General features: G+C 45.6%; 1 protein-coding gene across 1 annotated transcript in view; it reads right to left on the bottom strand.

Annotated features, from left to right (window-relative positions):
• Positions 1-10,038: 10,038 nt before the first annotated feature.
• LOC138248538 (lysosomal proton-coupled steroid conjugate and bile acid symporter SLC46A3-like) overlaps positions 10,039-25,811 on the bottom strand; it is a 253,168-nt gene continuing 237,395 nt past the window's right edge. Inside the window, exon 6 of the mRNA XM_069202202.1 lies at positions 10,039-11,796. Within this exon, the coding sequence (XP_069058303.1) occupies positions 11,706-11,796 (91 nt within the window). The 3' untranslated portion in view covers positions 10,039-11,705. The remainder of the gene's footprint in view (positions 11,797-25,811) is intronic.

The following is a 25,811-nucleotide window of genomic DNA, read 5'->3' as shown; positions in this document are numbered from 1 at the left end:
AAAGATCATTCCTGAATCTGGTTCTGGTAACAATGTTTGGAAATCTGAGAACCAAAAGAACAGATGGAGTGTGGCGGGCAGTGACAAGGCTGTGTATGCAGGCACTAACGGGCTAAGAGCCATTTAGAATTGCGACCCGCAAATTGCGAGTCAATTGCGAGTCGCAATTCTGAATGTTGGATGGTGTCCCTGACACCCTCTGCGATTCGTAAGGGGGTCGCAAATGCCCACCTCATGAATAATCATGAGGTGGGTCGCAATTTGCGACCCCCTTGCGAATGGCGGCCATCACAGGGATGGTGGCCTGCTGAGGACAGCAGACCACCATGTCTGTGACTGCTTTTTAATAAAGCAGTTTTTTTTTTTTTGTAATGCAGCCCATTTACCTTAAAGGAAAACGAGATGCATTACAAAAACGAAAAATGAAACGTTTTTGTTTCATTTTTTCAGAGCAGGCAGTGGTCCGTAGAACCACTGCCTGCTCTGAAAAAATGTTTGCAGTGCCATTCACAACGGGGAAGGGGTCAACCTGGGGACCCCTTCCCTTTTGCGAATGGGTTACACCTATTTGAAATGGGTGCTAACTGCGATTGTTTTGCGACCGCGTTCGCGGTCACAAAACAATCTTACATTGCACTGCGAGTCACAATTAGGAAGGGAACACGTGCAAAAAGCTTCGTACATGTGGCCCTTAGTTACTTGAACTAGGCATCTAAATTGCTGACGGTTCCTAATACTGTGCCTCTGATAACAGGCGTGAATCAAGCAAAGTTGACAGTGACTGATCAAAAGATTTCTCCTCAAGGAACACCATGAGATAATTCTGCACCAAACTACACACTCCCAGGACACGGCTATTGTTGTGTAACTCCAATCGATGTACTAAGGTGAAGAAAATGAAACTGAGAGTGAGACAACCCAACCAGTCGATTAAACTGGGCTAATGCTGGGTCACATGAGAGTGACACTCATGCTTAGTGGTCTCAGTATGCATTATGCAACCAAGTTTTCATTCAACGACTGTGAGAAGCACTACTTTCATACAATGGGATCTGAGTCTGCTGGATGTTAAGAGTATTTTAAAGATGCTTGACAGTGTGGTCAATCACAAACCTTTTTATTTTGTTGTTAATAGTATTCTCTAGAAGGCAAGTAGAGCTTATGTGTTTCTACACCTTTATGCACTGCTAAGCAAAACCTCTCAGTCTGTTAGCGAGTGAACCAAATACTTTGGATGCTCTGAAGCAGAGATTTGGGGCCATATGTATCAACATTAATAATTGTGATTCCCAAATTGCTATTATTACCAAATCATGATTTGGAAATCAGAATTATTAATAAATGAAACTTTTATTTTTAAAATAGCGATTCCTAGTGGGATGCATATCAACCTACCTCATGAATATTAATGAGGTAGGTCACAATTTGCAACCCACCAGGAATGGACGTCATCACAGGGATGGAGGCCTAATGAGGAGCACAGACCACTATGTCTGTGATTGCTTTTAAATAAAGCAGTCCTTTTATTTTTAATGCAACCTGCTTTCCATAAAGGAAAACTGGATGTGTTGAAAAAGAAGAGTTTATTATTTTTTATTTTGTTAGTTGAGGAAGTGCAGTGGTCCTATGGACCATTGCGTCCTCCTAAACAAACTTTCTTTTTACATTCACAAAGGTGAAGTGGTTCCCAGGGGACCCTTTGCCGCTTGCAAATACATTATCACTGCACTTCTTTAGTCAGTAAATTATTCATGTTTAGCAACTTCCCATTCCGATTCAGTATTTGGAAGGAATGCCTCTTTCAAATACCAAATGGGTATTTGGTTGCAAACCAAAATTCTAATTCTGTAGCATGCTACTAAATCTCACTCAGTTTGGGTTTGATACATACCAAAAATGGCTTTTTTGCAGTCGCAAACTGGTCAAATCTATGAGTCTGCCCGTTTGGGACCACAAAAAAACTTGATATATCTGGCACATAGAGAAGTAGCTTTTTCTAACGGACCTTCTCTATATCATTCAAAATGTGCAAACCTGGAAATTAGAAACCTTCTTTCAAATTTCCAATATGGGGCATGAGAGAAAAAAAATCACAAAGAAGCATGCAACTATTTTCAAGCTTTTGGAAATATGGCATGTATCCCTAGAGAGAATTCAATGAACTACCTCCTTACATGTTATCTTGTGGGTAGTGTAATACCTGGCTTCCTTGGCATGTTTTCCCCTAACCTTTTGCCTTCACACCTCCTGTTTTTGCTGACTTTGTTTTTGTTTGCATCAGGACTCTGCACACTTTACCACTACTAGCACATTCTAAAGTGCTTGTGCTCTCTGCTCAAAACATGGTATAATTGTCTTAATTTACTTACAAGTCCCTAGTAAAGTGCACTACATTTACCCAGTGCTTGTAAATTAAATGCTAATAGTGAGTCTGTAGCACTGATTGTGCTCCCCCACTTAAGTTGCCCCTTAATCATGTCTCAGGCTTGCACTGCAGAGGCTGTGTGTGCAGTTTAAACCGCCATTTCGACCTGGCAAAATAAACATTTTGCCAGGCCCAAATCTTCCTTTTTAATGCATATAAGTCACCCCTAAGATAGGCCCAGGACAACCCAATGGGCAAAGTGCAGTGTATTTAAATGGTTGGTCATGTATTTTTAGGTTTTACATGTCCATGTAGTGAAAAACATCACAATATGTTTTTCACTACTCCAAGACCTATCACTCTATCGGATAACATTGGAGTTGCCTCTTTATATTTTATAAGTTTCATTTTCAAATGCGAAGAGATCATTGTGATCCCAATTTAAAATTCTAACTTATGGTGAAGTCATATTTTAAATTACAATTTTGAAAATGCCTCTTTTAGAAAGTTGGAATATTTATGCCTTATCCTTTGGTGCCTGCAGTCTGGTCCTGGTCCCATGACTGGGTGTAGTTGTCAGTTCATCTTTGTGTATTATTCCTAAATAACCACAGGAATGGGAGCTTAGGTGTGACTGGATGGGCCATCACTGGCCGGCTGGACAGGGTGAGCTGGGCACAGCCTCACTTACACTCGAATAGGCTTTGTCCTGTCTCCACACAAAGGGCTGCATGCCCCTTGTGGTTAATCTAGAACCAGGGCAAGAAAGGTTGGGCATCTGTGCACTTGAAAGACTTGCTTCAAGAACCTTCTCCCCACTTCAAAGTTGCAACTGTGTATAAAAGAAGAACCTTAGCTACCAACACTTCAATACACTTCTTAGCCCCTGAATACTCTGCCAGGAAGAAGGACTGCTGTGCTCCTACAAGGAATGTGACTCTGCAGGACTGCTGCTCTGAAGGAACAGTTGTCCTGCTGTGCTGACCTGCTGCCCTCTTGTCCAGGTGACAAGGACTGCACCTGCATCACTTAAACCCAGAACCCAGAGTTATCTCAAGTAACTATAACTCGTGCCCTAAGGTAACTATAACTCGAGTCCTCGCCATGCACTGCAAACTATCCCACAAATTACGGCACTTATGACACCTCTGATAATGTCACTTATAATATCAATATAATATTTGCAGTACAATTTCGATTAAAACCTTTATTTTTTCAGTGAATATATAGGTATAGGAATATACATCTTACACAGTGGCACTCACCACTGCATAGTTACAGTTAGAACTTAATTACCATAGGAAATACATTTTTTAGTTAGCTAATAATTTTGGTGCTGTTTCTTGAATCTTCCTGAAAATGTCCCAAAAACGTTAATCCACTTCAGTTCCCGCCTGGAAAGTTTCTAGGTGATTCATCAGGCTGCGGCTGACAAGAAAAAGGAGGGAGGGGGGAGATCCCAAAACACAATTTCTCCATGCAATTTTCAAGAGGATTTTTGAACAGCCCTACAACTAAAACGACTTAATGGAATAACACCAAATTTGGCAGAAAGCTAGATCTTTACCCAGAAAATGTGCTTTTTGTGATGTGGTGTGACTCCATTCAGTAATTTTGGGGAAATTTAGGGTCAAAAGTTGTAGATATCTGGACAGTTGGGTTCACAGGAGTCCCAGACATGCAATGTCAAATAATAGAGTGATCTAATTGGTTGAGGGTGTTTTTTCCCCATTGGCCGCTTCAGTCCCGTGGGACCCGAGAAAGTCACTGAAAGACCAAAGGTTAAACTGATGTTATAGTGAGGTGAAAATGTCAGTTTTAATGTTTAAAATAAAAAACACTGAAATTCAGCCATTAAAGTTAATGCAAATATTACACTGATGTTATCAAAGATGTAATGAGTGCTGTAATTTGTGGGGTAATTAGAAGTGCAAAGCGAGGGCGCAAGTTATTGTTACCTTAGGGGAGAGCTACAGTTAAACAACACTTGTTTTTTTTTCATTTTAGCTGAATCTGCTACGAATCACAGCAAAAAAGTTTTTACAATGTTTTTAGGTCTAGGGGAGTCCCTCTCGGACCCCAGCAGCAGAGCTAAGGGGTCAGGGTGTCCCTACCCTGGCCCCTTTTGTTTTTTATTCCTTTTTTCTGGAACTCAGCTGAATCCGAGTCCCAACATGGCTGCCAACACTTCCTTGTTGAAGTGTGGGCAGCCAATAAGATCTCAGCACAAGATCGGGAGAGTTCGTAGAGCATTCGCGTCCCTATATGTATATATATATATATATATATATATATATATAGATAGATAGATATATAGATATATATATATATCCACAAACACTTGATCCAAAATAGCGACGTGCCTCCCTGCCGGTGCAGCGTTAGGGTAAAGACCAACACCCTCAGAAATAACCATCAAAGAAGACGCTGCACTCCTGGAGGCTGAAATCATTGCAGTTAATTTATTCACTTAAAGAAAGCTGTTCCACAGACACCACAACGCGTTTCGACAGAATGTGTTCTTCCAAGTGGTATTCGTCTTCTCTCTCCATTTTTCTCTTGTCACCCTGATTTATACTAGGCATTCTGGGATTGTTAGTCCAAAAGATTCCCACACCTGGGAACAATTAAGACACTTCTCCTCTCTTCATCACGAACGTTTCATTTTGAATAGTATGATAATGTGCTTTTTTGTTTTGAACATTTCCTCATCCTTGTGAAAGTCTGCGCTTTTCTAAATGCCATTCCCATTTTCTTTTCCATTTAAACTTCACAAAGTATTTGGCTACAGCACGTCTCTCACTTTCAAATTCAGATGAAAAAAACCATATTGCACTTCACCATGTTAATTACAGGTCGTGCCCTTTAAATTACTGTTCTGAATGTCTTTTTGTTTCCAGGCAAGATTTAAACTCTTAATCCATTTCGTATTCGACCGTGATCAAGACCTTGGTGGTTGAAACGCGTTGGTGGTGTTTGGGTTACTTGTTTCTGCTGTAAGAATAAACATCAAACACAAGGATTCCTGTGTGTGCCGTGTTGACCTTGTGTCATTTGGTGGAGAATATATATATATATATATATATATATACTGTATATATATATACACACACATATATATATATATATACACACACACACATAGCTGTCTAACCAATTATAGAGACACATGCATAGTGCAATATTGAAACATGATATTTTGACATCCTGAGATGCCCACTAGAGGCATTCTGTCACTGTACCATTCACTGCATCAAAAACCTGTAAATGAGATACATGATGGATGCATTGAGAAATGATGGAACTGAGATAGAATGCAGAGGCTCTATGATGGTTGCTGAAAACCATGTCATAACATCATAAAAGTTAACCAATCCATACTATCATTGTCATTGAAGTGTTCTGGCAGCAATATAAGCCATAAATCTGAAGGCTGAGTGGTTTGTAAATTTCACCAGAACCCCAAGATGGCAATATTACTTGTTACCTAGTATGTATTTTTAATATTACACATTTATTTAAGGGTAGTTAGTTTGCAAAGGCTGTTTTCTTAAAACTACAACTAACAGGTACAGATTGAAATCAGAATCTTGAATTTGACTTTCATTAATAAATTATCGGCAAGACACTAGTGAGTGCCAGTGGGTTTATGTGATTCTGTGGCTGTAAACTTTATCACATAGTTACAGATTATCTGCATTTGCCACATGAATTGTATATTTTGCGGATTTCATTAAAAAAAAAAATTTCTAGCTCAAATGAATGAAAGTTATACTGCCATAGAATGTCGCACATCATTTGCCTTTTTGTTGCATTATTTAGATAACTTTGCTAAATAATCCTAGTGGCGCTGACAATGGTCAGGCTCTACACAGTTGTTTGGGAACATTATGATGAGGTAATTTATATTTCACAGGAAACTGTTAAATACTTCCCTATGAAATACGGGTATTTTTGGACCACTCGTTTTTGTGCAATAAAAGCTCCCAAAATGTAATTTAACATGACGTGGCACATAATTTGCGGCATATTTTACAGATTTAAGTAAAAAAAAGGTCAAGGTGCAATGGGTCAATATAATATCACCAAATGATGTGTTCCATAATGCCACATAATTTCATGCTGTATAATTTCGGACCCTAGGAATTATGAGTTTTTATGCCTCTGCATTTTGTGCAATGAAAGCATATAAACAAGTACTATACACACATAATGATTGCATGTTGCATGTTGCTGCAAGGATGTTTTGTCAGTAGCAGTTACGTTTTACTTGATGTACCCACTCTCACGCCCCTTACCAGAAGGGCCTTTAGCAATCACCGACACATGCTTTGACCTAGACCAGCCCTGGCTATGTGCAGACTTGCCAACATATATCGTGCACAAAAAGCTTAATTTGCTATTTATTATGTGTGAGGCATGTTGTCCACTGATTCACAAGAGGCAAATCCTTGAGTGAGTCATGCTGGCCATACTTGAATAATGGAAATACATAGCATATTGCTTGCTGCACATCTAGACACATGGCTCACGCCATGCTTCTCTTTTATGTGTGTTACTTAGAAACACAGGTATTTAAGCAGAACAAGAGCACACGCTCTCATCATCATCATCTATAACTTTATTTCAGTTTAAAACAACCATAAAAGTGCATATAACAAGATAATATAAAAGCATTTAAGAATAAAAACATTTCTTATACAATATTTCATGTTAACAAAGAGCATGGACATGGTGGGGCCCTGGGTACAACCCTGATATCTAAAAATATACATGGTATCATTCCATGAGCGCATGATGTGAAGTAGCCATGATCAAAAGTATCAATAATATGAAGCAACAGAAATGTAAAAATAACATAGCATTTGGATATTACACTTTAGTATGAAATGTCACAATGCGCATTTTCTTCAAATTAATTTTTGCTTAGGCCCATTTATGTTCAATGGCATGTCATAAATTGAATTATCAGATGCTTATGCTGTACTTGTTCTGCTTTCTGACACTAGTGTACCCTCATGTGAATAAGCACTGTCAATTGTCTGCCTATTTGCTAAGTAAATTAGTGGTGTGTTTGGAAACTGGCACTTTTTCTGCTTTGAACTTGGCACCTTTTTTTTGTTTTTGGTTTCATAACACAGGTGCCCATCCTTCAATCACATTTTGACAATGTATTCTTTGAAGAATGACTCCCACAAGGTTATTTTTGCCACAGTGGGAATAGCAGTCGCAGTCGGTGTCGCTTGTACTCCTGACAAATAATGACATTCTGTACAACCCACATGTTTGTGGGCCATTTTCATAATTAAACTCCCTACTCCAACATCTATATGTGACACTTTCCCACCTGAATTGTGCACTTAACACCAATATTTTTTACAACTAAAGTTAGATGTGCATTTAGATAGGAAAATAACTGTCAATGGGAGTTATTACAACTTTGGAGGAGGTGTTAATCCGTCCCAAAAGTGACGTTAAAGTGACGGATATACCACCAGCCGTATTACGAATCCATTATATCCTATGGAACTCGTAATACGGCTGGTGGTATATCCGTCACATTTGGGACGGATTAACACCTCCTCCAAAGTTGTAATAACCCCCAATGTTTGTTATTATTCAAAATGTTTTTGGGTGTTGCCAGCAATCCCTACATTGAGAACTTCAAACTTCCAACCCATACAAGACTGTGGAAAATCGAGTCGCCTGTTTTTTTTCTCCATCTGCACCCATACATATTCACAGAACCTGAGTCTGTAAAACTGGACGTACCTTATGTGGCATCAGATAACATTTTATTCACATGTCAGTTTGACTATGGTGCACAAAATATGTCTGAACCTGACTGTCTGTAAATAAATAGATGTTTTATAAACAGGGCACAAGTCTAGGGTAGACGTGGGTAGATGGTGCCCACCCACTTTTTCCACAGGGTGGACACAGTATACGCTGCCAAGAGGCTGGACCCCACAGAAATATGGTAAACTTGTCCCAGTATAATTGAGAAACTGGGACACATTCAGCAGTGCCCTTCAAGTTGTCTGCTTTCCTTACGAGCAGCAACATTCAGGCAGGGAGGAGGCTTATCCATTTCCAGCTGAGTCCATAACAAGGCTAAAGAAAAGCGTCATCAGGCCTCCTTTTGTTGGAGTACCCTTGCTGGGAGCCTCACACACAAGTGCAATGGCGGGGAAACAAAAGCACACAGCTTGTTACTTCACGAGTAGGTAAGAGAGGCACCTTTTGACTTTGTTCATTCCCTGTATTTAAGACATATGCCAGCACTGTAAGAATTTCAAATGTGTTGGTCTGTTATCTTTATTTACAAAAATAACAATTTAAATACCACTATTTTGTTTTATTTCTTTTATAGTGCTATAACGCTACTAATCCAAATGGAATATAAATTGGAACCACGAACGCTGGAACCACGCATGCCTAAACCCAAACCCAGCGGCCGGAACAATGACCACATTGTTACCATGAATACCTTTACCACAAATGCCTTGATAATGTTTTTTCATTGTAAAGGCATGCATGGAATGGCATGCATGGTTCCATCATGCGACCCCCCCCACCCTGACCCCCACCCCTAAAACAATCGTACCCCAACCCCCACCTCTTCCCCTAAAAAACAATTCTACCACTACCCCACTACCCCGACTCCCACCCCTAAAACTTAAACTACCCCTGCCCCTAAAACTACAGCGACCCTCCACCCACCTAAAAACTAAAAATACCCCGACCCCACCCCCCCAAAACTAACGCTACCCCCCACCCCCCAAAATACAAACTACCCAGACCCCCGCCCCTAAAAACTAAAGAAAATAACCGACGCCCCCCTTCTGCCCCTAAAACTACCGCAACCCCCACCCCCTAAAACCTAAACTACCCCAACCCCCATCTTCACCTCTAAAACTACCCCTAAAAACTAAAAATATCCTAACACCCCCACCCAGCCCCTAAAACTACCGTAAAGCCCCACCCCCTAAAACCTAAACTACCCAGACACCTCACCCAGCCCCATAAAACTAAAAATACCTCGACCCCCCACCCCGCACCTAAAACTACCACAACACCCCCCCTCCAAAACCTAAACTACCCAGAACCCCCACCCGCCCCTAAAACTACCCCTAAAAACTAAAAATACCCTGACTCCCACCCCCGAAAACTTCAGCGACCCCCCTAAAACCTAAACTACCCAGACCCCTCACCCAGCCCCTAAACACTAAAAATACCTTGACCCTCCACCCCGACCCTAAAACTACCCAACACCTCTACCCCTCTAAAACCTAAACTACCCCGAACCCCCACCCGCCCCTAATACTACCCCTAAAAACTAAAAATACCCTGACTCCCCACCCTCCTGAATACTTCAGCGACCCTCCCTAAAACCCCACCTCTAAAAACTAAAAATACCCGACCCCCCACCCCACCCCTAAAACTACTGTGACTCCCCACCCCCCTATAACCTAAACTACTCTGACCCCAACCCTAAAAACTAAAAATACCCCAACCCCCCCACCCCACCCCTAAAAAGGCACCAGCCTCACTTACCTGACTACCGCGCCCCCCACCCCTTCTAAAACTTAAACTAGCCTGACCCCCCCAACCCTGCTGCTAAAAACTAAAAATAACCTGCCCCCCCACCCCGCCCCTAAAACTGCCCCAGCCTCACTTACTTGACCGCGTCCTCCTCAGAAGCCGACTCCCTTCTTCTGTGCCTTAACCACACATGTGCGTTGTTCAGTACATGCGTGATTCAAGCACAGAAGAACCAAGTTCCCGAAGAACATTGTCCCACTTTCTTTATTCACGACTTTGTTCTTCCGGATCGTGGTTCGGGATGTTTCCCATCCAAATGTAGGGTGTCAGAGCACTTTACATCACATGTACACATTATACAATGACAATAAATCATGTGGGTAAATCAGTGTACAGGATGTGTTACAAAATGCAGTGAGGGGTTTCAAGGTGCAGGAGGCACATGTCCTTCATAGCTCACTGTCCTATACAGGAGGATTACAAATTATGAGCTGCAAGTAACAAAAGGATTTCTATGTTAAAAGCAGTTACCTAGTTACATAAAATAAAAATCTGCCATCTGCATTTTACAGAATGTGCTTTGGAGCAGTGCTTTAAATGGAAAAATAGAAGTGCAGGTACTCTGTACCAGAGTACCTGCTTGTTTCTGAGAAGTTCCGGTACTCTCCAATTAAAGGTATTACGTTTTTTTTTAGATATGGCGGTACTCTCCCTCTCAAAATAAAAAAGTGCCGGTACTCAGTACCGGAGAGTACCGGCCCATTTAAAGTACTGCTTTGGAGGAAACATATTGCAGGAGACATTTTAACCCTCTATGCTGCTTTGATTCAAAACTGTGACAATACAAAACACAGATCTCTTCAGCAAATACGTTAACCTCCAGACTTATTTTACCATTATTAATATTCCCTGAGATTTATAGGGCACACAAAGATCTCTACAGCAGGAGTCTTCACCCTATAAAATATTTTAAACTGAAGGCTTTGCAGCCAATTAACCAGAACAGATTTATTGCCATGTGTCTCCCTGTGGCCTATTTCTTTGTGACAGGCTTTTAAAAAATAAATGGATAAAATGAGGCCCAGATTTTGCCTCAGGGTTGTGTCACTTTTTTGGCACATCCTCGATGCAAAATCTCATTTTAAAATATTGTAATGCACTGAAATGTATTCTTTATAGACCTCCTAAACGAATGTGTGAGGTCTTAAGATCTGATGTTACTTTTTGTGTCACTTCCTGTGTGGTCATGGGCTGTGATGCCACTTCTTGTGACACCGTGTGCGGTTACGCGCCGTGATGTCACACACTGCGATATCACGCTACCTGTATACTGCGTAACTTGGTTATTTCTCCCACTTCTTTTTTTAAGACGTTCACTATTTTTAAGCATCCAGCTAAGTTTTAAACAGTTGCATTTGTCAAAACGTTTCTGTTTGTTTAGTAAAAGCAGACAACAATGTTCCCATTACTAACACTGTCTTCAAAATACAAAATATAGTATGCTTAGTTAGAGCTGCCAAGCTGCCGGAGATTGGAAACATGAGGATTAAACCATGCAATTCTCCCTTTCATACAAAATAGAAGTGTTATTAACTAAAAGTGGATGATCAGCACTTCTAAACATTTGTCACCCCCTTTCAGCTGCATGTTTTTTGTACCCTACAAATTATAGTGTATGTGTTCTGCAGGCTATTTTATAAACTACTCCTGCCTACAGTTAGAGTGGCTTCTTAGTAAGCGTGTGTGCTCCTGCATGATAAGGCACAGTGGACAGTGCCACGTCACGCTCCCACGCTCAGCTCAACAGATCGCCGCCATCTGACTCCACTTCGTTGATGAAGAGCGTGTGGGGCTGCTCTTCCTCGTATCCGATTAACATGATGGCCCTGCAAACAAAGGCACACAGAATTAACTGGGTAAGCAAAGTGCAGTTAGCTCCAACCCTTCTATCCTAAAATGTTCTTAGCATGAGTGCCCATTACTGGCTACTTGCAGTTAAGCATTCTGAGTAAGGCTAACTTTGTTCACTTCCACACAGAGTACCTATTATTTAACAACATCATAAACTTTGGAAGAAAGGTGGCTGCAGGTGTATTACAATAAAAGGTATCACTTAAAAGTGATCCAAACCCAGAGTCCTTCAGGCCTGCCTTTAAGGATGACAACCGTACTGACCAGGCGAGTTTTCACTTGCGGTAACCATTAAGATTTCACATTCCCTATCAGGTGAGAGCTCACTTCTGGCCCATTCTAGAATAAACCTGCCAATTGGGCATCCACATTTAGCAATCTTTTGAATGCATAAGGGTACAATGGGGTTTTCAGGGGGATCGCCAACCGGAGGGAGTTCCCCCTACCCCTCTGGGAGGATTGGGGAAGGTGGTGCAGTCAGAGACTGCATTGGGCTGGTTAAGCTACATTTGGGCTATGCAATAGCCCTCAGTATATTAAGGAGCCATTTTAGGTGTGGGGCACCATTTTGAGGCAGGTGACATGGCGGGCGATGGTTAGGCAGTTTTAGATTTTCCAAGATTTTCCCTCAAAGGTATTTCCAGTGACAGGTTATTTGTAGGCTCACGAGTTGAGCACCATTGAAAAATAAATATATAAATAAATAATACTCAGGAAAACATACCACGGACCTGACAGGATGTCTTCCAAGGACAAAGTGCAACAGACCCTCAGCCTTTCTAGGGAGGCAGGCTTGATGGACATCATGAGGGAGGGTGCGTTGGCAGGCCTTCGGCTTGTGTGCAGAGCTGCGAGCGGCATGGCTGCGGGCGTATTGGCCTGTTCGCCATGTTTGAGGTGGGCAGTCTCCCTTGAGGGCATTGAGGAACAGGGAAGGCGTGCAGCATCACCGCTTGCTGGGGATGCCGGCGAGGAAAGCTCGCTGCGTGCAAGTGGAGAGCTGTGTTGATGCACAGGCTTTGTTGTCGTGAGTCACGTTTGCCCTTGAAGAGGCCTAGGTCCCCAAAATAATTGGGCTGAGGCGAGGGAGGGAGGGGTGCCCCGGGCATCAGCGCTGACAGAAGGGGAGGCTGGGAGAGCAGTGGAGGAAAGGGGAATGTGCAGGGCAGGGTGGGAGGGAGAGGGATATGGGAGAAAGATATAATAGATATCACAGGCGATGTTGAGGAGAGCCAGGAGCTGGGGGATAACAGGGTGTAGTGGGGGAGGAGCGGACTCCAAGTGTGAGTTTGATGGTTAGAGAGAGGGGTAGGGGACAAGAGGAGAAAGTAGTTGGACCTGACAGGGCTGATATGGGTTGGGAGAAGCCAGTGTCTTCTTGCTGGCCCACTATGTTAAAATGGAGTGATGGGGAAAAAGGAGGGGAACAGGAGCAAGGAGGTGATATTGCAACCAGAGGATTAGAGAGGCTGCTAGTGGTCATACCTCCCTCCAAGGTATATGGCAGGAAACCCACTGGTAGTGCTTGCCAGGGGTTGGAGGTTTTGGGTTGTGTGACTGGCAGGAGCCCAGCTGGAGGATTTACAGAGCTGGGCGGAAGAGAGCAGGGGCAGAAGGAGGGGTAGCGTTGGAGAAGGGCCAATAGGGGTTCTGAGGCCATATTTAGGGCAAGAAATGGATGGCGCCAGCACACCAGACCTGTTTTCTCATTGGCAGGAGGTGTTGTGGTCGATGGGGTGTTACCTAGGCAGGCCAAGTACAGCTTAGTGACCCTCAGTGGAAGAGAAGGCAGGGCCATGAGCGCCCAGCCAGATGTCGTTGTCAAGAAAGGTGGTCGCCTGGTCGAGGCATGCCAAGGACGCCTTTTTGGGGTGTGTGAAGGTCGTGCACCTGCCGGTGTAGCAGCTGTGAAGAGGTAGCGTCCTGGTGCAACAGAATGTCATAGAGGGCTCAATATGGCCCCTCGGCACCAGCCACAGGAGGAAGTCACATTGCTACATGATGTTGGCCAGGAGGAGGTGTCAGGTGTAGAGGCGCCTGGTATGGTTCAAATGAACTGGGGTAAACCTGGTTTGGCTTTGATGAGGAGAGTGTGGAGGAAGTGGAGATCAGGGACAAGGATGATGTGAAGGGGGAGGAGCAGCTATGGTGGGGAATAGGTAAGGGGGAGCAATAACACTTCTTATAAGTCGTTGCAGGGATCTAGTGCGATGGGGAGGTCTGAAGGTGGTTGGACGGCCAAGGAGAAGACCCAGCTGGTTAGGCGGAAGGCACCAGAGCGGCCACCGACCTTGACACCAGGTAAGGGGGTTACAAGTGGCAATAACATGGTATCAGTGGCTATTGAAGCCAAAGATGTTGGTTGTGGTGGGGAGGCCCACCTCCTAAAAAGAATATATGTGACGGATGTTGGTATGTCAACAGAAGAAGGAAGTCAGGCGGGAGGTAGCACAAAACAGCTAACAAAACTGGCTGGGGTAGATCAAGGGACCTCTCCGTCGAGCAGGGATACTAAGGATGGGGAGATAAGTAATGTTAGAACAACAGAGACAGCAGAGGTTATGGAGTCTGTCGAGAGTAAAGAGAAAAAAGTGAAGAAGATGCCATACATGGGCAGAGCAAAGCCTCTGGGGGCCCATCTTAGGTTGGCAACATGGAAAATATGGGAGGGGGAGTACGTGGAAACTCCATAGGGAATTGAGGTCAAAAGAGGGGTCTAAGGAGGAGGAGTATGAGCTGGTGAAGTGTCTCAAGGTCCTGGTCACTATTGAGAACTGGACGGCGGCATTCCTAATTTTCACTAGTGTATACTGTGAGCGGTACTCAGAAAGGTCAGTTGTGTTGTTCAAGTACATGGATATCATCCTGAAGGTGCAACTTATTTACGGGGTTATGAGGAATTTCGGGCACACATGGCAGCAGGAGACTCCGAAGTGCAGTTGGGAGGAATTGACTTGGACCTTTGGCAACACACTATGGGCCCTATAAAATTCGGGAAGACCATTTTTACTGCCAGTGGCCTCCCTATTAAGTATTGGCCCTTTCAAGACTGTCCCACCTGAAGAGGGATGGGGTCAGCAGGGAAAGGACAGTCAGGACCGCCAGGGACGTGGCCAGGCCAGCCTGGGACATCCTGAAACTTTAATAAGGACATGTGCACTCAGGAGGACTCTAAATTCCGACACGAGTGCTCAAACTGCGCAGGAAGGTATGCACTGGTCCATTGCTATGGGAACAATAACTCCTCTCCAGGTGCCAAAGGACAGGGGCAGGCACAACATAGTGAGTGTTCACAGCAGGGATGGCAGCCAGCACCAAGGGGGAGAGAGAGGAGCCCAAGGTCCTGGGGAGAAAAGGCTCATACTTCAATTAACTTGGAGAGGTTGCGTTTTTGGGTGGCCTAATATGATTGGAAGAGGGACGCAGATTTGTTGCTGAAGGAATTTACCTGGGACTTCTGTTTGGGATACACAGGGCAGAGGGAGCGCCGTTGGGCTGGGAACCTGAGATCAGTAAGGGGACATGAGGAGGTGGTGTGCAGCAAGCTCAAAAAGGAGGTGGGTGAAGGTTGCAGGTCCTTTTACAGACTGGCTGATGCAGAACCCTATTGTGTCGCCTATTTGCATGGTGCCCAAAAGAGACTGGACAGTTCCTGCTAATTGAGCATCTTTCATGGCCGGAGGGCACATTGGTGAACGATTTTACTCCGGAGGTATTGATGAGAGTCTCCTACGCCTCGGTGGATGTGGCGATTGGAATGGTTGAGGCACTGGGACTCGGCGATGAGCACAAAGATGGACATTAAGGGAGTCATTCTGACCCTGGCGGCTGGTGACCGCCAGGGTCACCGACCACGGGAGCACCGCCAACAGGCTGGCGGTGCTCCCTCGAGCATTCTGACCGCGGCGGTTCAGCCGCGGTCAGAAGCGGAAAGTCGGCAGTCTCACGCCGACTTTCCGCTGCTCGGGGGAATCCTCCATGGCGGCGGAGCGCGCTCCGCCGCCATGGGGATTCTGACACCCCCTACCGCCATCCTGTTCCTGGCGGGTCTCCCGCCAGGAACAGGATGGCGGTAGGGGGTGCCACGGGGCCCCTGGGGGCCCCTGCAGTGCCCATGCCCATGGCATGGGCACTGCAGGGGCCCCCGTAAGAGGGCCCCGCATAGTATTTCAGTGTCTGCAAAGCAGACACTGAAATACGCGACGGGTGCAGCTGCACCCGTCGCACCCCTGCAACTCCGCCGGCTCGATTCAGAGCCGGCATCCTCGTTGCAGGGGCATTTCCGCTGGGCCGGCGGGCGCTCTTTTGGAGAGCGCCCGCCGGCCCAGCGGAAATGTGAGAATGGCCGCCGCGGTCTTTTGACCGCGGTGCGGTCATTTGTCGGCGGGACTGTGCCGCCCGCCACAGTCAGAATCAGCCCCTAAGTCTGCTTTTCAGTTGTTGCCGGTGCACCCTAATGACTTTGAGCTCCTTGGCATCCAGTTTGACGGGTCATGGTATTTGGACAAAGCACTACCAATGGGATGCTCCATTTCCTGCTCCCTTTTTGAATGCTTTAGTACATTTTTGCAATGGCTATTCATAAGAGTCACAAGTCAAATGGCGGTGACCTACTATTAGGATGATCTTTTGCATCTCCGGAAGGTTCAGCCCATTGTGAGGAGCTCCTGGGCCAATTCAAGAGTCTCATGGGGGACCTGGGTGTGTCTCTGACCCTGGAGAAGACAGTTGGACCAAGTACAGCGTTAACGTTTTTGTGGATTGAGTTGGACTCGGAGACAATGACGGCCCATTTGCCAGAAGACATAAGAATGGCCATGATGGCACTGGTGTCTGAGATGTTACGCAAGCAAACGGTGATGATCAGAGACATACAGGTTTTGCTGGGCCCCCTCAATTTTGCCTGCAGGGTAGTGAGGGCTGGAAGGACCTTTTGTTGGTGACTGGGGCTGGCTTTGGCTGGGAACAGACTACCTCACAACCATGTTAGACTTTCCGCAGGGACAAAAGAAGATTTGCGCATGTGGCGTATCGTTCTACAATCTTTCAATGACATCACTTTGCAAGTGTGGCAGGAATGTGAGTGGGATGCGCACATTTTTTCTGATGTGGGAGGCGTGACAGGTTTTGGCATCTACTGGCAAGGGAAGTGGTGTGCAGAGCAGTGGCCCTTATAATGGAAGCATGGGGGGAGAAGTATAGCCATTTTTTAACTGTTTCCTCTCATATTGCGGTCTGCGTATGGGGTCAGCTTCTGGAGCACACAAAAGTGGTTTTCAGGGTGGATAATGTGGCAGTGGTGTACGTAGTGAACAGGCAGTTTGCAAAGGACCCACAAGTGCTGCAACTGCTGAGGGTGTTTGTGCTGGGTTGCTTGCGCCATGACATTTCCTTCAGGGCAAGACATGTGCCGGGTCTGAACAATGACATTGCTGATGTTTTGTCTCATTCACAGTGGGAGAGGTTCCACAGGTTGGTCACGGACGCTGAGCTTGTCAGGACGGTGATGCTGGCAGCGCTATGCATCATAGGCATCAGAGGATGCTTCTCTTGGTGGTGAATTCATTGGTGCCTTCTACAAGGACCGCTTATGCGCTGGCATGGCAGGAATTTCTGCAATCAAGGGCAATGAGCCAGGGGTGGCCTGGGAGAGGTTGCAGGATGTAGTGCAGTTTATAATGGGTTTGATCGAGAGAGTAAGTTAGCGGGGATGCCTTTTTGAGTAAATTATTATGGGGGTACACGCTGTCGGACGGGCAGCTGGGGCAGAGAATTTTGGAAGGGTGGGCCAGGGAGCTTGGTCAGTTGGGAATGCCTAGGAGACAGGTTACTCTAGGTCTGCTTAAACGGATAGTAGCAGGTCTTCACACAATCAGTGTTGGGGAAAGAGAGGAACTGCTGTTTTGGACATTAATTTCCGGGATATGTCCCTAAAGCTTACAAAAACAGCTGAGGGCTCAGAGTAGGTCTGCGACAGGAGGGTTTTTTCCAGCATAGGAATGGTAGGAAGGTAACCTTTCAGTTGCTAGTGGTACTGAGGAAATGCCTGAAAGCTCTTGGCTTGGATACAAAATTTTTGGTGTGCATTCCTTTAGAATCAGCATGGTCACAGAGGCGAGTAGGCAGGGGTGGGGTAGGACAGTGATTATGCTCACTGGGCGGTGGAGGTCTGATTACTACCAGTGGTACGTGCGCAACGAGGGTGACATGGGGTCTCACAGAAGCACCTAACAGTGTGATTTGCTTTACAGGTGTTGTCCCAGGCCCCAACGCAAGCTTAATTTCTATTTGGGTAGTGGGGCTTTATTCATAAAATAGGCGCAGCAGCAGGTGAGAACAAGCAGCCTTGGAAGGAACTTGGTATTGGACCGAGAACGATATTGAGTGCGTTTGGAGGGAAAAGGGGGAATGAGGTGGCAGGACTTGTTGTTGGCCTTAGATAAATTCAAGTCTAGAGGTTATTGTCCAGACCTGCTGTTAATCCACCTGGGGGAGAATGATTTAGTAGTGAAGATGTGGTGAAAGCAAAGAAAAAGACTTGATGGAGGTTCAGTGACAGTGGAGTGGCTTCCATGTCATTTGGACTGGGTTTGTCCCACTGAGGGCTTAGAGGGGAGCGAAATAACCAGGGGCTAGCGAGCGGACGCGTAGAAAGATTAACAAGGAGATGCCAGGTTTTTGCAGTGATAAGAGGATTGATTATTTGGAGCACGTAGGCCTGCATTATGAGGATGTTGAGTTTTTCATGGTGATGGGGTGCACATATCCTTTATGGGCATGGAGCTATACCTGCTGCATACGCGTGAAAGGTTGAAGCAGCTCTTGAATGAGCATTGAGCTTTTGGGAGGGGAGCAGAAAAAGTTGAGCAGGCCACCTTTTTCTGGTGGCAGAGGCAGGGCAAGGTCACATGGCATACAAATATGTACAAATAGCAAACCTGGCAGTACAAATTGAGAATGAAAGGGGGGTGGACAACAGCATTTCATTGTTATGTTGCATTAGAAGGAAGTTAATGATAGGAAACAGTTTGACCAGGGGTGTAAACAGTTTGAACAGTTTAAGGTGTACTAGATGGCAAGGCTAAGTATAAGGGGTGAGTGAGGGGAGTGAGTTTGGTAGGTGACTGGCTGAATAGTGAGGTACATAGTTTTGTAAAGCAAAGGCCAAAGTTATAAGTGCACCTGTTTTCCAATAAACTGGCGTTTTCCACACAAGTCTGGTGTCAGTGTTGGTAATGCTCCCCTCTTCACTAAGCAGTCTAATGCTACCACATACAGAACACAGAAACTTCCCATCGGAGTGAAACACGGTTTTATTAAAAGAAATGTGGGATATCACAGTGGCTGTGTTACAAGGAAGCAGCATGAAACTTTCAATTCCTCCCCCCCAACTTTACTTAATGGCTCATATTGACTCTGGTTCTGAGGTTGTGTCATGGAAAGGTGCACAATTGCGAACGATCGTATGTCTTAGCAGTACCTTTTGCCCCACAAAAAATGTGCACAATGTATTACTGGCTGAGTATTTAGACTGTGCTTCTAGATTACACACATTTTTCATTCATGTTCCTGTGTACTAGCAAAGGCACAAAAGGTTTTGGCGCAGGCACACTAATGAGGTTATGTGGAAAACAAACTTTTTATTTGTGCAATTCCACGTCATCACATGTGATAATGAATTTTTACACAAGTGCAATCTAAAAAGGTGGCATTTAAACATCGAGAGAGAGTGACAGCCTTCCATGACATAAAGAAGAGCAACGGATGTCAGTAAAGTATGCGTAAAAAAAAATTGGCACGTGCATCCCTTATGCACCTTTCCATGATATGATCCCTTGTTAAGACGTTACAGCAAAACAATGCTGAATGAATCGCTGACGGGTTCCTATATAGATGGCTGTTGTTTTGCAGGAAATAAAACACAGGATTCGGTGATTACATTTCGGTTCAGGCCTTTAATGCCAAGCTGCCGGCCGGTTTAATTAACTTGCTCCTTACATCTGGGGCAGACCATTGTCACCTCTCATGGTGGGGAACTCTACCTCCTGGTCGTGGGGATCCGCCCCTCGGGATGCAACTTCCCACAACATAACATTCCATCTTTACCCCAAACGAAAAACTGAAAACTAAAAGAAACCAAAACACACAAAAAAATATATATTGTTTTCCTCTCCCCCTCCCCCACTGATGCTGGATAATCAAAAGTGGAGTGCACCTGGGTCCCTGGGCCCCTGAGACAAAGTCTCTCGTTTTGGAGGAAGGCCTAGGGTGTGGCCGAAGATTATACCTCCGCGAACCATGCCTCGGGGTGAGGAATTCCTTAGGTGTTTTCAATGTGTTTAATCAGGAGAGATCTTCCCTCCCTCGGCTTGTGGAATCTTGCTTTGCCTAGCTTGGCTCCGCATCCGGCCTGGCATTCCCACTGGAGTCACAGGTGAGTCCAACAGGGGACCAGGGCATCCCCCAATCCTCCATGGTGATTGCGGTGTCCGGCACCCCATTCTCTAGCCTTTCAGACTGTGGCGCTGGGGTTCGGAATTGTTTGAAGAATGACACATTTCTAGTCATAGACTCATCTCCTCTCCATGCAGTAACCAGGATCCCTCTGACTTTTGAAACATTCCATGATGTTGATTCGAAGGGAAGTTTGAACTTTCCTCCTTGATGTCAGTTCTTGACTAGCACCTGGTCGCCCACTCCAACGTCTTTGTCTCAGGCATGCTTTTTCCTGGACATGCGGTTGTTGTGGATGTGGCACTGGCGCAGGGTGTCAGCCACTTGGTCCTGTAAGGTAGAGGGGTTTTCACAGTGGGGAATGGTATCACCCACCATTCGGATCGTGCATAGGGCGCTCTGTGGTACCTTGGTAGTAGCGTGAGGAGTGAGCCTGTACTCCTGTAGGAAAGCGTACAGCGCCCGTTCAGTGTTGTGTCCCTTGGCCACAACTCTTCTCAGGACTTTTTTCAGGGTGCTCATGAACCGTTCTGCTTCCCATTCGCTTGAGGCCAGGGAGGAGTAATCTTGTGATGGCGTATGACATGTGAGACCAGATATTCCTTGATGTCTAGGCTCGAGAAGGGAGGGCCATTATCTGTTTGGAGTTCCCGAAGGAGACCATGAGTAGCCATAACCTTCTCTAGACATGGGATGGTTTGTTCCGTTGTGGTGGAATCCAGAATTTCCACAACGGGTATTTTTTTAAATCGTCAATGACAACTAGCATGTGCCGTCCATCAGGTAATCTACCAAAGTCCACACTTGCTCTGTGCCATGGGGCAAAGGGGATTGGCTCAGTGATGATGGGCGCTGGGGATCGGCCACGCCAACTGCCGGGCAGATGTGGCAATGTTTCACAGCACTCTCCACGTGCTGATCCAGTCCGGGGAACTACAGCTTGCATCGTAGCCTTTCTTTGGTTTTCACAATCCCTTGATGTGATGAATGGGCAAGGTGTATGACTCTCTGCTGTATAGATATCGGGATGACCAATCATGGGCCTCGCAAGAGACACCCTTCGGGTGATACTGCCAGCTCTTGTCAGACATGGTGGAGGGAGGACAACGTCAAGTGTGCTTCTTCCGTCCCAACTGATACCCTGCAGTTGGAAGATCCATTTCTCTATCTGGGGGATGGCGTGGAGGAGGACCCATTGAACAGCGGGATGAGGGGCTTGTGGTTGGTATGTGTGGTGAATGGCTAGCCGTACAGGTAAAGATGGAAGTGACAGCAGCCTCAGTGGACTGCAATGGCCTCCTTCTCAATGTGTGAATAACTCTGCTTGGTGTCTGTCAGCGCTCGACTGGCGTAGACCATCGGGCACACTCCCCTTTGTTTCCCTTCTGAGACAAGATTGCCCGAGTCCCGTGGGGCTGGCGTCCACTGAAAGCTCCGACTCTTTGGAGGAGCTGAAGTACACTAGGGTGGTGTGAGCTGACAGAGCTTTTTTGGTAGTCTTGGAATACTGCTTCATGTATTGGCCTCCAATCCCAGCCCACACTGGCCTTGGTTAGCTTCCAGAGGGGTGCAGGGAGGGAGGTCAGGATCTGACTGAACCTCCAGCAGTGCGTAACCATCCCTAAAAAACTGTGAGCTCCAGTGATGGAAGTGGGAGTGGGTGCTGACTGAATGTCTATGACTTTTTCTGGGTCAGGCATTACCCCTCTTTCTAAGAAATGGTATCCAAACAATGCAATGTCTCTCTGCGGAAAGGCACACTTCTGGCGATGAAGTGTGAGGCCATTATTGTGCAACTGCTTGAACGTGGCATGCAGTCGCTCCAGATGCTCTTCAATGGTGAGCCCATGCACCAGAATGTCATCACTGATGTTGATTACTCCTTTCAGTCCCGTCAGTAGCCCCCCTATCGTGTCTTGAAACACTTCATCCGCGACTGACTCGTTGAAGCTGAGACATTTCTACATCCAGAGTCCAACATGTGTTGACAGCGTGGTGATGGCCCTTGACTCTGGTGCTAGCAGTAGTTGATGATATCCAGCCCAGCGGTCCATTCTAGGGAACCACCTTGACCCGCTCACCTCCACCACAATGGCATCCACTGTCGGGGTTAAGTGGTTTGGCAGGCACATGTCCACGCAGATTCTCTCCTCACCGGGCTGTTTTGGCTTACAAGTAGACAATGGGTGCGACCCGAGGCATCTGTCCATCCACACGTTCAATAATGTCAACCAGCTGTAGTTTCCTTAGTTCTTCTTCAACCTTGGGGCGTAGGTGGAGTATGACCCACAAGTACTTTAAGGCAACAGGTTGTATGGACTCATCAATGTGAAGGTTTATGAGCCTTCCTTTGAGACATCCTATGCCCTCAAATAACTGTGAGTATTCTGACATCAGGTCATCGATGTTCCCCTGGTGGACACTGAACGCAAAGGGCACCAGGTTGAGTTTCTCCACAGTTCGGCAGCTTAACAGCATGCCTGATCCAATCTTCTATAGGGCGAACACTGGACGAATAGGTAGGGTCTTGAGGACCGATTGCGCCAGGATTTTGATGGACGCCCCCATGTCAATGAGGGTCGATACCTGTTGGCTTGCCACTAGGACATTGCACCTCAGGATTCATTTTCAGGGGTGTACCCCGGGTTGCATTGTGTGGATGATGTGGACGGCACCCTCTTCGTCATCTTCATCATCATCCATGTCCCTTGTATCTTCAAGGGGTAAGAAAGTTTGTGCATTGTTCACTGTTCTCGCTTTTGTGGGTCTTTGTGAGGGCATGGAATGACAGACTTTGGCAAAATGATTTTGTTTGTTGCAGTTGACACACCGTTTTCCCTGGGTCGGGCAGGGTCCCTGATGTTGGTATGACCCCCCATACGTGTCGCTGGTCCTGGTGCCTGTGGTTTATTTGGGTTGAACCTTTCTCTCGTTGGGGGGCTCCGTGCAACGGCATTCACTGGCTCTGACTTCACTTCTACAGTGCAGCTTCCATGTGCACTGAACGCACCTTTGATAGCTTCTTCGAGCGGCCCATGGTGAGCATGTCCACCATGGACATGCCAGGGACCTGCAGGATGTCTTCTCTCAGTTTCACAAAGTGACATCCTTGGATGAACTAGGCCCTCCCTTCATAATCCATGTTGGGCAAAGTGCATGTGCTGGCCAGTTCCTTGAGCCTCGCTTAGAATGTGCCCACCGATTCCTCTGGAAGTTGATGGGCCTGACAAAGAAGAAATAGCTCATAGACTGGGTTTGAAGTGCTCTGTAAGAGCCTGCTTCAAGGCCTGATAGGTGAAAGGCAGGACTTCCTTGGCTACGGATTTATTGATCATATGAATCATGGTACCCTCCAGATATAGGAGCATGGGGCGACGCCTGTCGTTATGGAGGGCTACCACGGCAAAATAGGTCTCAAGTCTGTCAACCCACTCCTTACACCTTGCCGCTTGCACTGAGGGTGGTCCATCCACTGCAAATGGCTCCAGGGCAGGTATGGACGCCATGGTGTGACAGAGGCGGGGTGTCAGGTAAGGGTATAGACATATTCCTTGTTGATGTGTATTATTTTTTATTTTTTCATGCATAGAAAGTCTCAGAATGTGCACATGTCGTACCTTCTGGGCGGTGGGCAGGTGGAAGTGACTAGTGTCCATGAAGGAGGGCTGAATGGCAAACACCTGTGGTCTGGCACCTGAATGTACAGCCTCTGATGGTTCCAAGGAAAGTCAGCTGAGTCAGGGCACTGGGGTGCAGAGTGGAAGTTTCTGAGCCAGGCAGCGTGCTTCAGTGCCCAGAGTCACCGCATGTAGAACCCTCTCCCCTTCAGCTGGCAGCCAGATTTAGCATGCTCCCATCCCAATATTGAGGGTGACCGCCGCCATAGCGTTTGCTGCACCTTCAAAGACAAAGGTTAAATGGCATGCTGTGTTTTATGACAAACTGCTGCTTATTCCCAAAGAGGTGTTTATTTGTATTTCTCTTAGTGCAAAGTGAGAGGATTTCGTAAAAAGTGATGTAGGTGATAGTCCTGCTGGGGTACAGGAGATGAATGAAAAAGCTGTCCGATTTCGTTTTTTTCTAACACATTTAAATTATGGTAAATGATCTTTGCACATATTTCAAATTATATCAGCAATTAGAAAAACACAAATAAAGCACTTTTTTGTAATCCTGAATTGTAATGGAACCAAAGATTTTAATAGGATCAAAACAAATCAACACACTTGGAGATGTGCAAATGATAAATGTTTGCTGAAAACCCGATTTCCACACATTATCATTTTTTTGCTATACAGTTTTACTAGTAAACCTGCATGTCTATGCAAATTTAGTGACCATTTCAACAGAAACTGTACTGTCAGTAAATTACAGTGCACTATCTCACCAGTGCTCGAAAATACACCGCCATCCACATACAACATACCCTTACTACTTTCCTGCTAAATGGCACATTTACTACACTGGCTTTTTGCATGATGCTTGGATTTTTCACAATTCCGATTAATTCAGTAATATAACAGTAAATAATTGTTCCGCCGAGAAGCTCTGTAATAAGCACACTCTTTGCTTCACTACGTCTACCTCGCACAGAAGGGGCTTGCGGGTCGTTACAGTGAACTACAGAAAACAACACGCGCTACGTCAAGATGCCAAGACCTGTACACTTTAGATTCACTGTGTCCCGTTTGCCCCAAGATGGTTATGCATTCGAGCATACTGAGCAAATATGTTCCTTAGTCACAACAAGCATTGGCAAAGTCAATACGTCTCCTCTTTACTATGCAGACACTTACATATTGGTTTCACCATGATTGTTGTTTTGGTTTTGAGGCACTGTGGGGCTAAGCATTTCAAGCTGGTTCTCAGAGCATGCCTATGGTCACACCAGGAAGCCATAGAGGCACCTTTTAAAAAAAAAAAAAGCAAGGAAATCATTATAACGTGGCTTGAATTCTTTTAATACTAAAAATAGAGCTGCTGGTATGACTCATACTCTTTGAAATCAGGAGCCATTACCATCCCATTTAAAAAACATTTAGTGCCCCCACCTTTCACCCAAAATACGATCAACTGCAACCCACAGGCAAGATGGGAACCAATGTTATAAGGCCTATATTTGACCTCTGCACTGGGGGATTCTAATTCCTAAGAAAGTGTTCAGAACAATGCATAAAAAACATTTACAAACCCAATAATATAGGGCATGTTTTTTTCCTGGCTGAATATGTTCTGTCATCGTGTCAGAAACCCTTCCAGGGGGCCATAGGGCAAGCAGGAGGTTACTGGGCCCAACCATGCGGGTTAAGGCCTTTTACTCCTGATGTCCCGGGCCGACCTACTATGGATCCTGAGCAACTGGGCCAAGAAAGTACTCCCTTCTGCACTTGACTCTCAGTGGTAGATATGGTCGAGAAGTTCAAGGATCCCTCGACAGTGAAGTATGAATACAGGTAAGTGAACATGACTCATAACTCAAAGAGCGCACAGTGGTGTCAATAGATCAATGTCCAGCCAATAATTGTTTTTATAATAA

Source organism: Pleurodeles waltl, chromosome 8 (assembly GCF_031143425.1).
Source record: "Pleurodeles waltl isolate 20211129_DDA chromosome 8, aPleWal1.hap1.20221129, whole genome shotgun sequence".
Taxonomy (NCBI): Eukaryota; Metazoa; Chordata; class Amphibia; order Caudata; family Salamandridae; genus Pleurodeles; species Pleurodeles waltl.
The sequence above is the reverse complement of the archived record's forward strand: the minus strand, read 5'-3'. Positions and strand labels throughout refer to the sequence as shown.